The sequence below is a fragment of the Myxine glutinosa genome, chromosome 9, assembly GCF_964187855.1.
Source record: "Myxine glutinosa chromosome 9, kmMyxGlut1.1, whole genome shotgun sequence".
NCBI lineage: Eukaryota > Metazoa > Chordata > Myxini > Myxiniformes > Myxinidae > Myxine > Myxine glutinosa.
The window spans coordinates 100,967,911-100,982,890 of NC_136269.1; the positions used below are offsets into that span (position 1 = coordinate 100,967,911).

The 14,980-nt window shown below is 34.3% G+C and overlaps 1 protein-coding gene across 1 annotated transcript in view; it reads left to right on the forward strand.

Annotated features, from left to right (window-relative positions):
• The window catches only part of LOC144893648 (uncharacterized), a 93,559-nt gene that overhangs the window by 50,451 nt on the left and 28,128 nt on the right, over positions 1-14,980 (forward strand). Inside the window, exon 3 of the mRNA XM_078784584.1 lies at positions 10,653-10,741. Coding sequence (XP_078640710.1) covers positions 10,653-10,741 — 89 coding nt within the window. The remainder of the gene's footprint in view (positions 1-10,652; positions 10,742-14,980) is intronic.

The following is a 14,980-nucleotide window of genomic DNA, read 5'->3' on the forward strand; positions in this document are numbered from 1 at the left end:
TGACATCTTCTTTTAAGGTATGATACATTTAGCGGTTTCTTTGAGTTAAGTCTTCTATTTAACATCTCTTCCGTTTTAAGATTAGGAGTATATTCACTGATATACCAACACAAATCATTAATAACAAATTTATTATTTTCTCCAAAAGCATTTTCATCCCCAAAAAGCAATCTATTTACATTATCATTCCTTTGTAGTTGAAATCTAATTTTAAGCCCATACAAAACTTTATCATAATCACAAAATCCAAATATACCTTTCAGAGGTACTGCTACGGTAAAACTATTCTCAGCTTTTGCGTCATCATTATACATTGACTTCCTTTGACTATAACCAGGGTCTGCGTTTGTACCCGTTGACATATCAGGAATAAAACCCTCAACAGCTCCCTTACCCATTCTATCACTAAACGAATATAGTGTAAATTTCATCATTTCAGATGTAGCAGAGACATAATCAACCGCTTCAACCTCTTGTGTTCCAATATACAGGCGGACACTGTCAAACATTTTCCAGAAGAAATCATTTACGAGTGTAGCATTAGTATTATTCGCAGCCTTAGTGAATTTAAATTTACACAGCAAGAAACTATCAGCTATATTCAAGTAAGTTTGTTGATTATTTATTTCAAAACTTTTTGTTCCGTTTGAATTCCAGTCTGTTCCTGTTATAGCATTTACCTTAAAATAGTCTTCCTTTTTAGTGGAGTTTGAAATGATAATCGTATCATCCAAATCATAGATACTATCAATCGCTTCCATACTTGTATTTATATAGCATTAAAATTGTTGAAACCCTGACCCAAGTATTTTAATGATTTTTTGTCGTTCTTGTGAAGATAGTTGAGTTTTACCTTTTTTTATTTCTTTGATTGCTTGTAATTTATGAGACTCCTTTTGAGCATCTTTTATACTCTTTATAGCACCCGCAACGGAGCCCACGGCAGAAGCAGTTGAACCAATTAGGTCTTTATGTTTAAGGATGGTTGAACCAATACCCATTAGAGTATCAATTATCCCATCTCCTTTATTTCGAAATTGATGACCTACACCTCGTTGTCTCTTAGGTTTATAGTATCCTCTACCCACATACCTTGTATAGTCTGGTGAAAGGAACATGCCCTCCCCTGTAATTATTTTATATTTTCCCAACTCGTGTTTTCTCACAATAACCATTATTTATTTATTGAAAAACTTCACGTAGGTGAATTCTGATGGATATAATTTCATCATTAAAGGATATCATACGATTATCTTGGTCGGTTATCCTAAAATTTACTCTGTATATGGTTTTTCCTGACACAGGTAAATAGACAAGATTTTTTGGTTCCATATTAAATTTATAACCAATCGGGGTTGAGTATGCACTGAATGAAAATATTGTATTTGTTCTTATTCCATCGTTATAAGCACCATCAATCAAATCACAATGAATTAATACTGAATTTATACCGGAGGATATTTGGATAACATTATCACTGTAAAACGTCCCGTTATTTTCAATCTTTTTTGAAGAGAAACCCAATAGCTCTCTGAACGAATTTTCAATCGTGAAATCAACTTTATAATTATTTTTCAGTTTAATAGTTGATTTTGAAGTGTGTGTTTGAATATCTATTACAATATTTTTTGGTTCATCACCTTTTTCTTTCATAAGGCGAGAGACTTCTGAAGATATTTGAGAAATCTCGTAAGCTCCAGGTGAAACAGTTATAGTTTTGTAGGCAGTGCCTGGATTATAACTAAACTTGTTGTTTTTCTCTGTGATATTAAAAAGGGTATTGTAAGTTTCCATTGACAACAAAGATGCCTCATATGAGGTAAGGGGGTCAAGTTGTAGTGGGTAAGGGAATGAAGCTGTGTAATCGCTCGTTGTGAAATTAAAACTAAGAATTGTGCTTCTCATCTTATTTAATATCTAATAAAATATCTTTGTATTGACATTTATTAATTATTTTCATGTTCATCAACTGATCTAAAATGGCTGAGGATTCATTAAAACAATTGTTGTTTCCAGCCTTCTTACTACCTAACAACAATAATAGCCTATTAACTAATTGTGATGGGTCATTTGGAAGAAAACTAACACCCGAACCAAGCTTACTTAAAGCATCAATAATATGTTTCTCCTTCTCATTCTTCTTACTTTTACCAGCAACAGAAACTCCATAATCAAGTGCATTTAGAAACTCAATATATACCCTATCTTCCTCTCTTTCCATATCAAGTGGTTCCTCAAAATATTTTGAACCGCTGAATCCGGGGTTTGTTAGAAGAAACATTAATCTTGGAGTTAATTTAACATTTGGTTGAGTAGAACTCAAGAACATCAATTCATCATTAAATATCAATACCTTTTCTTCCACAAGATGAAACACTGCTGGTTCTTCTGTTGGAATGAGACCTGCTCTGGTTTTTGAACCCGCCGAATATTCATTGTTTTGAAGAGCTTCCACAACATAATTAGGGGGTTGATTTACCTCCTCAAGTTTCCGAAATAATCCCTCGTCATCATATTCTAATTCACCAAGTTCTTGTTTTGTTATCTGACTAAAATCTTTGAGCATTTGAAGTTTTTTCGGAGTAAATTCTACCGTGGGTACTGTAGGGTGTTGAGTTTTCAAAAGTGGTTTAAAGAATTTCTCTTGTTTTCTTTCAAAGGCTTCTTCACCAGTTAGTTTCTGTTTCCGTTTCTTCTTTATCTCTTCCTGTTGTTTAACAACTTTTGAAACTAATTGTTGATGTTCCTTAAACTTTCTTTCTCTTTCTTCGGTATTCATTTAGTATTGAAAAATATCATTTAGTATCTCATCTTGTTTCACAACAATATATTTATATTTTCCAATCGTGTGTTTCATATAATTTTCAAATTCTTTTTTACTACATAACGTAGAGCAATTATCTCTCCAAAAATTATTTACATCTATTGAATTTAACTTAAATAAAATAAAAGTATTGGCATTGTTTCTTATTGAGCGTCGAGGGAGTTGAAAATATGATTGACTAAGATATATACAATTACAAGAAGAATGTCTCCCTCTTGTATAGTAGCTATCCATTACTGTTTGGTTTCTCTCATTAACACAATCATCAAAGATGACAAGGTTCTTTTTTGATTTATCTAAATCTTGAGGTGAAGGTATATCATCCGTATTATCACTGAGAATACAAGTTATGGGTTTCGATTTTGATTTCTGTGTATCACAAAATAATTGTATTATATCATCAATATTATAATCATTTAGTTTGTTTTGAAGTTTAAATAAACCGATAATGTCTTCCTTTTTAAGACCCGCATTAAAACCCTGTGAGAGTAGTTGATACTCGGGTTGAAAACTTGACTTTGTAAAAATTATTAAATTATCATAATCTAAAAAATTAGAACCAAGGAGCATCTTTAAAAGTAAACAGGTTTTCCCACATCCGCTTGAACCAACTATTAGACATCTCAATGAATTTGGAATGTTTTTATGGTTATTAAATTTTATCTTATTTTCCCAAACGGGTAAAAAATCATTCATTTATATATTTGGAAAACAAGTCATCCAACTTTTTTTGAGCTATTTTAGAAACTCTATATTTTATCCTGAGTTCTGGTTTAATTTCAAAATAATTCATTATTTTATTTATGTAGTGTCTTGTATTAACATTTCCATTAAAATTATTTTGAATAATAAATATCATTAAACCCTTATACATTTCCTCAATACAAAGAGTCTCTTTCCTTGTAAGAAATGGTGTATTATCACCATAATGCTTAACATTCATCTCTCTTATTAATCTTGTAAAGTAATTCATTTTTGGTTCTAATTTAAAAGAGTTATATGTTTTTTTATATTTCTTATTATCATTATTTAGAATATAATCACAGAATAAACATTGTTTATATGAATCCTCATCATTAAGCCCCACTCTATCACAAGCCGGACAATTCTCTAATTTATCATATGGAGAGTCTGGAAATTCTAAATATCCTTCAGAACTTATCATATTTATGTGGTAAATTTTTACTTAAACTAAACGCAAGTTTATTCATTAATAAATACAATGTTTCAAAGCACAAAAGACAAATTTCAATCAATCTCTACTTCGGTGGAAGATATAGAAAAATATGTCAAAGATGTTAAATTGAACAAAGATAAATATGGAAATTTTTGGGTAAAACCAGTTATGGAAAATAACATGAGCCCCTCTATTTCATTTAAAGGAAGAGCTCTAACTATACCTGGAAAGACATCCATTAAAGTAAATCTAACAAAAGTTTCTCCTCTACTCCTGGCAATTTATTCAAAGCTTGAAAAAGTGATTGACCACGATACTTTGAAAAAGAATGATAAGACCATTAATAATTCTAGAGGAGACATTTGTATTTTCTTTAATAATCCAAAGGGTGTAGATCTAAGTAAAATGAATGATGTTAATATTTCTGGTGAAATGTCATTTCGTTCTATGATAGTTAGAGATTATTTAAAGATAACTTTTGATATAAAAATTGTAGAGATTGAATCTGTTAATGAAAGAAAGTATATAGATATTGATGGGAATATTTTTCTTGCTAATTAAATATGAGTCAATACAGCAGTGAAGATTTTACTATTTCATTGAACTCGGACGATAGTGATGATAGTATTTCATTGAACTTGGATGATGGTGATGATAGTATTTCATTGAACACAGATGATAGTTATGATACTAATAGTTTGTGCTCAAATGATAGTTATGAGAGTAGCTTTATTGATGACTCTGAGTATGATTCTGAGTATTCATGTGATAGTTATGACTTAGATGATTCTGAGTGAAAAAGTGTTTTAGTTTAAGCACAGTGATATATATAAAACGGAGCTGTAAAGCTCAAAAGTGTTTTATTTTAAGCACAGTGATATATATAAAACACCACGTTTTCTCACGCTATAAATATGGTTTATTGTGATACTTGCGAGAAGGAAGTAAAATATTATAAACAACATATTCTCACCGCAAAACATACATACAACATTTTAAACAAACTTTCCCCTCTTCCACCTGAAACAAAACACTGTTCTACATGTAATAAAAATATCCTCAAGAAAGGCTTCAAAATACATCTTAAAACAAATCTACATTTATCAAATTTTATCACAACTAAAAACTCTGATGGAGCATTCAAAGGACATATTAAAATAAGAGTCTTTAACTTCAAACCTCCTGAACCAGAGTCTATAGTTGATGCTGTAGAAATAGTTAAACCTGCTGTTCAAACGTTGATTGAAAAAACACTAAAGGAAATGAAACCACTTAAATTTTATATGGGAGTAAAATTAGAAATGACAAAGGATGAAGGAGTTATAGATGCACCATACATGAGAACTGAGCCACACTTTATATCTTCATATCAAGATTTTAAAACATCAGGAGTCTATGATGAACTTATTAACCAAGAGCAAGATGTGGATAATTCAATCGTAGGAAGTGGATTCAATATAGGAAAAATTATTTACATAGACATTCATATTCTTAAATCAGATCCTCTAAAAGCTTCTTCTTACATTGATTTACCCAGTGTTATCAAAAATAGAAAAGCAGTTATCAATATCAAAAATAAAGACAATAAATGTTTTCTCTGGTCTATTTTAGCACACTTACATCCTCCACATTTTCATGATGAAAGAGTATCTCATTATAAAAAATATGAGAATACATTAAATACGAAAGATCTAAAGTTTCCGATGACTTTAAATGATATTCCTAAATTTGAAAAGATGAATAATTTATCAGTTAATGTTTATGGTCTAACAGAAACAAACAACATTCAGGTTTTAAAGCTTTCTGACAATTGTAAACAAACTCATATTAATCTTCTATATTTTAATTCAGACGAAAATTCACATTATACATACATCAAAGATATTGCTAAATTAATAAAACCACAAGTCTGTAAGAGAACAAATAAAATATATATTTGTTTGCGTTGTCTTAACTTCTTCAATTCACAAGAAAGATTAGATAAACATTCAAATTATTGTGGCGAACATAAATCAACGGTAATCAATATGCCTAAAGAAGGCTCAAAGATCACATTCAAAGATGAAAATAAAAAGATCAAACATCCATTTGTTATATATGCTGATTTTGAAAGTATTTTAGAAAAAATTGATACTGCTTCTCAAGATCCAAAAGAATCATACACAAATAAATATCAAAAACATACTCCTTGTGGTTTTTGTTATTATATCAAATCATCCGTTGGTGATAAATATAACAAGTTAGAGATGTATAGAGGCTCAAATACCCCAGAGGAGTTTGTGAAACGACTAGAAAAAGACTGTGTTCGATTAACCAAGATAATGAGAGAAACCAATAAACCAATGTCCTTAACAAGTAAAGAAAAAAGGGAATTTATAAAAAACAATGTCTGTCATATTTGTGAGGAGAAAATTGGTAAAGGTCTAAAGGTTAGAGACCATTGTCATCTCACTGGTAAATATAGAGGTCCGGCTCATCAAAGTTCTTATATTAATTATCAACTCCCCTCTTTCATTCCTGTCTTTCTTCATAACAACGCTCATTATGATACACATCTATTTATCAAGGAACTCTCAAAGACTTCTGGAAGTATCTCAGCAATTCCAAACACGGATCAGAAATACATTTCATTCACAAAAACAATTCACACATCTCCTATTACTCATATCAGATTTCTTGATACATTTAAATTCATGGCAAGTCCATTGGTTAACTTGGTTCAAAATCTAAAAGAGTTTCCATGTCTTTCAGAGTATTTTTTAGATAAAGATTTTCTAACACAAAAGGGAATTTACCCCTATGACTATATGGACTCATTTGAGAGATTCAATGAAACACAACTTCCTTCAAAAGAAAATTTCTATAACAAATTAAATAATAGTCATATATCTGATAAAGATTATGTACACGCACAAAATGTTTGGGAAAAATATAACATCAAGAATCTTGGCGAGTATCACGATTTGTATCTCAAAACTGATGTGCTTTTATTGGCCGATGTATTTGAAGCCTTTAGATCTGTTTGTCGCACTGGATATGGATTGGATCCTGCTCACTACTACACAGCACCTGGATTGGCCTGGAGTGCGATGTTGAAAATGACAAAACAAGATTTGGATTTGATAACCGATGTTGATATGCTTTTGATGATTGAAAAGGCAAAAAGAGGTGGAATTTCACAAGTCTGCTCGAGTAGATACGCAAAAGCAAATAACAAATATCTTCCAAATTATGATCCAACGAAAGAGAGTTCTTACTTGATGTACTATGACGCGAACAACCTGTATGGCTGGGCAATGTCTCAGGCTCTTCCTTATGGAAAACTTAGATGGGTAAAGGAAAAAGACTACAAAAACGTTTTACAAGATGTATGTATCTCTACACAAAAAGAATTGGATGAAGAAAAAGTTGGTTATTATTTTGAAATTGATTTAAAATATCCAGAGGAACTCCATAACCTACACAAAGATCTCCCATTTGCTTGTGAGAAAGAAAGTCCAAAGAAAGAATGGTTGAGTGATTATCAACGATCGTTTGATATAGGTGAATCAACAGAAAAATTACTTACTACATTATATAACAAGAAAAATTATGTTCTACACCAAAGAAATTTGCGACAATATTTATCAAAAGGTCTAAGAGTAGAGAAGATCCATAGGGTTCTAAAGTTCAATCAAAGTCATTGGTTAAAGGGGTACATCGATTTTAATACACAAAGAAGAACAGAGTCAAAAACAGATTTTGAGAAAGACTTTTATAAATTGATGAATAATGCGGTCTTTGGTAAGACTATGGAGAATGTGAGGAAAAGACAAAATATCAGACTATCAACATCTTGGGAACAAGCATCAAAATTAATTAATAGACCGAGTTTTACTCGAGCTGAGGTCTTTACTGAGAACTTTTGTGCGATCCATTTGATTAAAGAGAGTATTGAAATGAACAAACCTATTTATATTGGAACAACAATTCTTGATTTATCAAAGTCATTAATGTATGATTACTTTTATAATAACTTGAGGAAGAAATATCAAAATGATGTTAATCTACTTTATATGGATACAGATAGTTTTATTTTGAAAATTAATACCAACGATGTTTATTCAGACATGAAAAGAGACATTAATATCTATGACACGAGTAATTACAGTCCAGAGAGTGAGTTGTTCTCTTCTAAAAATAAAAAGGTGATTGGAAAGTTCAAGGATGAATTAGGAGGAAATGTTATGAGTGAATTTGTGGGATTGAGGTCAAAGGCTTATGCTTATAAATACATTGTGAATAACGTTGAAAAGACTGATAAGAAGTTAAAAGGTGTAAAGAAAAATGTTATTAAAGAAACAATAAACTTTAAGGATTATTATAACTGTTTAACAACAAAGAAAGAAGAGTTTAGAAAGATTAATGGAATAAGAAGTTATAAACATCAATTATATTCAGAAGAGATAAATAAGAAAGCATTGGGGGCTTTTGATGATAAGAGGTTTATTTTAGAAAATGGAATTGATAGTCTCCCTTATGGTTATATAAGTATATAAGTGATAAGATATATATATAAGTGATAAGATATATATAAGTGATAAGATATACATAAGTGATAAGATATATATAAGTGATAAGATATATATAAGTGATAAGTTAAAAAGGGGGGGGGTTGGGGATTTTAACGGGCTACCGCCGCCTTTTTTACTATTATATAAATGATAGAACCAAGTATCAACCAGACTAAAGAGTGGAGGTGTAATCAACCTTGGTATATAAATGGAAAACATAATGAATGTGAAAAATATCAAATAGGTATAATTGAAAAGGCAACTGGTAAAAAAGTTCACAAAACAAATAAGAGAATTAATTTAAATACCGGTGAATTGGGTAAAAAAGATGGAAATATTTTTGAGTGGACGGAAAACTTTGATGGTTGTCAGGAAAATATATACTTTAATTTAAAAATGGTATGTGGCACTGGAGGCGCTCAAGCAAGAACATTGAGGGAGGTTTACCATTTTATCTTAGCTCAGTTAAAATATCTTAATAAAGAACCAAACTCAAACATATTTTTTGTTAATATATTAGATGGTGAAGAGAGTTGTAGGAGAATTATATTATTTCCCACGCATAAACAAATATTTGTAGGGTCGTTGTTTGAGTGGGTTATATTCACCAGATGATATTAAGAGTAAAAGGTTAAAAGGTCCATGAGGTCAGAAGGATCACAGGTGTTTAAGTGGTCTAATGAATAAGGATAACATGTCAAAAGGTTAGAAGGTTCGTAAAGAACAGGGTGAGAGAAATATAGGTGTTTAGGGGCAATGAGGGAGGGAAAGAATTAATATGGAAGTGAATGGGTCAATGTTTGAGTGGGTCAAAGATTAATCTGCCAGATGATATGTAGAAGAAGGATGATAGGTCTATAAGAGAAAACAAATATTTGTAGTGTTTGAGTGGTCTAATGAACAACATTAAGGATAGGTACTACAGACAAAAGGTTCATAAAGATGAGGGTGGGAGAAATAGAGGTGTTTATGATTTTTGAAAAAGACAAGGGGGTAAATGACATTAGATAGGGATTTCCCATGTTAAACGGAGGTGTCCCAGAAGCAACATTATTACACTACTCATGTGAATGCTGTGTACAACTTTTGTTTTCCATAAAAAATGCTTCACAATCAGTCATCAGGTGCACGTCATGTTTTTCGATACTGTTGTGTTGCATTGACGCAAAGCTATTTTTGTATTCTGGAGTTTCAAAAATATCAGGCTGATATTTAGCTCAAACACACAGTTGAAACTCACATCAACCCAACCTCGGCATTGCCTGGTGCTGTTCTAATCCTGTTGGCATTTTGAAGAAGTAAAATTTGTTTATTGTTTGTGATGGCAGAAAAAAATAATTATTTATTACCTTTCACATAGCTCCAAAAGCTGAAGCACAATAGCACGATTAAAAAAAAAAATCCAACTTTTTTTCAAAATTTCCAAAATTGTTTGACCCAAAACACCCCCGGCACTCACGAATATACCTCTGAAAGTTTGACGAAGATCTGTTCAGTCATCTCGTAAAAATGGCGACACAGATGCACATACAGACAAACATCTCTCTTATCGTATACATTTAGTACCAGCAATTGCGATCGAATATTCCCAGAAAAACTCGCCTGGAGTAGCTGCTATTGACGTGAGTGGAGTATTCATTGAATGTGCTTGTGTTCCGGGCATGGACTGTACAGTATTCCTTTTGGATCAAATTGCTGTTTTTTCACAACTACACTGTGGGAATTGTCTGTGGAGAATCATACACACAAAATCAATCTCTGTAGTTCAGTGAATACCGGTAGCTTATTTGTAAAGAGACATAATTTTGACTTATTTCTGTAATTTACTACTTTTTTCAGTTTTTTTGTTGTTTTATCTTTTTTCATCGCAGTTTCCATCACTCGGACCGACCGTCTGCCAGCACTAGTCGTTGGTGCCCATTAATGATCATATGATGCCTTTCACCATGACAATGAATAAACTAGAATGAACAATCAAAGATTGCATACCCTCACCCGGACTTGTTTTGTGTGTTTTATCGTATGTATTTTCGAGACATACTCGTATTCTAATTGTACTATACATACTGTCGTGTCCCTGCCGATTAATATCCGCCAGGATGGATGGTCGAACCAGCCTTGCTCCCGAGGCGACCTCCCGATTACAGCAGTTAATTTTTTTGCACGCGCATGATGGAAGAGATGCAAGTAAGTGAAACGTGAAAAATTAAGTACACCCCATGTAAAGTTTTGACTTTTTCAACATATTTCAACATACAGCTATTTGATCTTCATTTAAGCAATATTGATAGATAAAGGTGATATAATATAACAAATATCATGAAACATTTACATTTTGTAGTCCATTGTATAATTTAAATAAACATAAATGCAAATTTCGCATGTGGAAAAAGTAAGTACACCCCTACATTTATCACTACTTCAAATACCTAAAATTAGAATCACGTGCACTAGCTCAGGTGCAAATGTTAATGATTAGAACATCGTTAGAGAGGATCTTGGAGGAACCTGTCTTATTTAAACTTCAGACATTTACAGACAGACATCTCCAAAAGTTATTGCCGCTTCCCCATGAGATGGTCCGTCAACTCGACAATGCTGTTTGTCATTTAGTGGTGGCTTTACGAAATTCCGGCATGAAACAGCATGCTATTGCTCGGCAGTATGGCATCACTCAAGGTCAGGTGTCAAAGATCCTCAAACGAAATGCTCAGTGGGGTGTCCCTCCTCCAATACCGAGGTCAGGACGTCCCCGCAGAACCACAAGGAGGGATGGTCACCAGCTGCACCGGTTAGTCCGCAATGGCCGTACCAAGTCAGCTAATCGGCTTAGGGCTGAGTGGCAGCAACTGACAAATGTGCCTGTATCCAGAAGGCTAGTCAACCAACGACTGGTTCAAGCAGGCTATCGTGCCAGGCGTCCCCTGAGAAAGCCACGTCTGACCAGACAACACCACCAGCGCCGATTGCAGTTGGCCAGAGAGCACCGTCAATGGCAGCCAGGACACTGGAATCACATGATCTTCAGTGACGAGTCTAGATTTCTGGTCTATCGTCAATATGGCCGTGTCCGAGTGCACAGACAAGTGCATGAAGCCTACAACGAAGATTGTATATTGCCAAGAGTCCAAGCTGGAGGTGGTGGGGTGACCGTTTGGGCTGATTTTCATGCAGTGGGCAAAACTGACCTGGTTGTTCTAAATGGAAACCTGAACCAGTTCAAGCACAGGGCCATTCTGGAAGAAACATTGCTTCCATTTGCTCGTGCAGCCTTTCGAGGAAACTTTGTCTTCTAAGATGACAATGCACGGCCTCATCGTGCTCGCATGATCCAACGCTTTTTTGCTGACCATGGTGTAGAGCATATGGAGTGGCCTGCCATGTCCCCGGATATGAATCTGATAGAGAACTTGTGGGCAGAATTAACGCGTCAAATCGACAACTTGGACCAGCAGCCTGCCTCTGTGCGTGAATTGCAGCAGGCTATTTTAACTGCATGGCAAGCAATTCCTGTCCAAACCTTGGCAAATCTCGTGAACAGCATGCCTCAACATGTACGTGCTCTACTGAATGCTCGTGGGGGTTACACGAAGTACTGAACTGTAATTTTACTGTCCGTAATCCCAGTCGTAATTTAACTTTTGTTTTTGTTAAAAAAAAATTTTGGCTAATGTGCAAAATAAAGAGATACTTCTGGAAAACGTACAGAAGTTTAACACAGTACTGTCCGTGAATTGAGTTCGATATCAATTTACATCACTTTCAAGGATCAATTTATTTGCTTCGAAATGTCAAATGTGGTTTTTGTTTCTTTTAAAGGTCACATTAACAAAATCTAGAATAATTTCAACATAATTCCAATGAACTGTTGGTTTTAAGTCATCTTGAAAAGTAAGTTCACCCCCACCAAAAAAATATTCCATATTAAATGCCAAGTCTGTATATATATATATATATATATATATATATATATATATATATATATATATATATATATATATATATATATATATATATGTATGTATATATATATATGTATGTATATATATATATGTATATATATATATATATATATATATATATATATATATATATATATATATATATATATGTATATATATATATATATATATATATATATATATATATATATATATATGTGTATATATATATATATATATATATATATATATATATATATATATATATGTATATATATATATGTATATATATATATGTATATATATATATATATATATATATATATGTATATATATGTATATATATATATATATATATGTATATATATATATGTATATATATATATATATATATATATATATATATATATACATACATATACAGTGAAACCTTGACTTACGAGTGCACCAACTTACGAGTTTTCCGAGATACGAGCCGTCGCTCGGTCGATTTTTTGCTTTGTGATGTGAGCCGAGATCTGAGTTACGAGCGAGCGAGCTTGGATATAAAACACGTAATCGTCGAAAAACATGAGCGAGGTGTGCGTGTTGTCGACTTGGCGAGGCAGTACGATCGTAGTACTTCTACGATATGTACGATTTTGAAGCAGAAGGAGTCGATAAAGGTTATAACGCCAGCCAAGGGCGTTAAGATTATTTCAAAGCTCCGGACCTCTGTCCATGAAGAGATGGAGAAGTTGTTGTTTGTGTGGTTGACGGAGAAGCAGCTCGCAGGAGATACCATGACCGAGAGCATCATCTGTGAGAAGGCACGAGACATTTACGGGGATTTGGTGCAGCAGACGGCGGGAACATCAACGGACGAGGCATCGGAAGAGTCATTCAAAGCCAGTCGGGGATGGTTTGATAATTTTAAGAAGAGAACCGGCATTCACTCTGTCGTCAGGCATGGTGAGGCAGCAAGCTCGGATGTGAAGGCAGCTGAAGATTTTATTATAACTTTTGCCGAACTGATAGAAGCCGAAGGATACATCCCCCAGCAAATCTTCAACTGTGACGAGACAGGGCTCTTCTGGAAAAAGATGCCGAGGAGGACGTATATAACGGCAGAGGAGAAGAGCATGCCAGGCCACAACTTGTTCAGAGTGCCGGCGATAGCTCGCCTTCTCTTTGTGGAAGACACGGTGAGATCCTTAACATCCAACAACAAATGGGACGCAAATGGGGCGCCCAGTTTAGCGGTACACACATTGATGAATCACCCTGCCTGTGAAACACCGACATGACAGGTTATAGCTGGGTCGGGATTCAAACCCTGGCTGGACAGTTTAGAGTCAAGTGTGCGTACCTCCAGTCCAGGCCATCCTGCCAACTTGTATGCTGCATACAGGTGAAATATAAAGCGCGAGATATTTTTCTATATACTGTATATTTCAAAAAAAATTGGTGTGGGTTTTGGGGGGCTGGAACGGATTAATAGCATTTCAATTCATTTTAATGGGGAAATTTAATTTGAGAAACGAGCAAATTGAGTTACGAGCTCGATCACAGAACGAATTAAACTCGTAAGTCAAGGTTTCACTGTATATATATATATGTGTGTATATATATATATATATATATATATATATATATATATATATATATATATATATATATATATATATATATATATATATATATATATATATATATGTATATATATGTATATATATATGTATATATATGTATATATATATATATATATATTGTTACAGACGCGGTGGTGGATGTTAGTTTACCGAGCGGTTTTGGTATGACCACGTCTGCACAAGTTACCCGATTATACCCGAACGTTGACTAATCGCGCTACGCTAGATCAATGAAGGAAAAGACACACGGCTGGGATTAAAATGACACGACACCAGGGATACGGTTCTCAAGACCTCCGGAGGAGATTATATTCGTTCGGAAGGTTAGATTACAACTACAAGAGGGACAGCAAAGGAAGATAGGCACTTAGACACAATCTTATATTAACCCCAACAGACGACAGATAAACGGGACAAAAGGCTGACTCACACGGGGATTGATGGCAAGGAAAGCGGGTATTTGATGGCCAGCACAAGGTGCACCTTGTGCTCAGGGACAGGATAGCGCGGCCCAAAAGATGCAGGAGGTCTCTCAGCGCTCGGAGGTGGCTCTCTTGTCTTCTCAAGGCTCAAGCTCGGGGCGCATCTGACGTCACATCCGGTCAGTCGCTGCGTATATCCGGCGGGGAGTGACACGCCCTCGGCTCGTTAGGTCCGCCCCAGATGGAGTCGGCACGTCGCTTCTCATTGGGTGCGTGCGGGGGGGTTACCGGCTCCGCCCTTGACGAGGGACTGACAAGGAGCCCCTTCGTGGTAACCCCGTGGAGCGCATGGTCCGGAGCGCATTGTCAATGGCGGCTAACCGAGCCGGTGTGATGACGCACACTCCCCCGCGCAGCGTCGTTGTTGTTGTA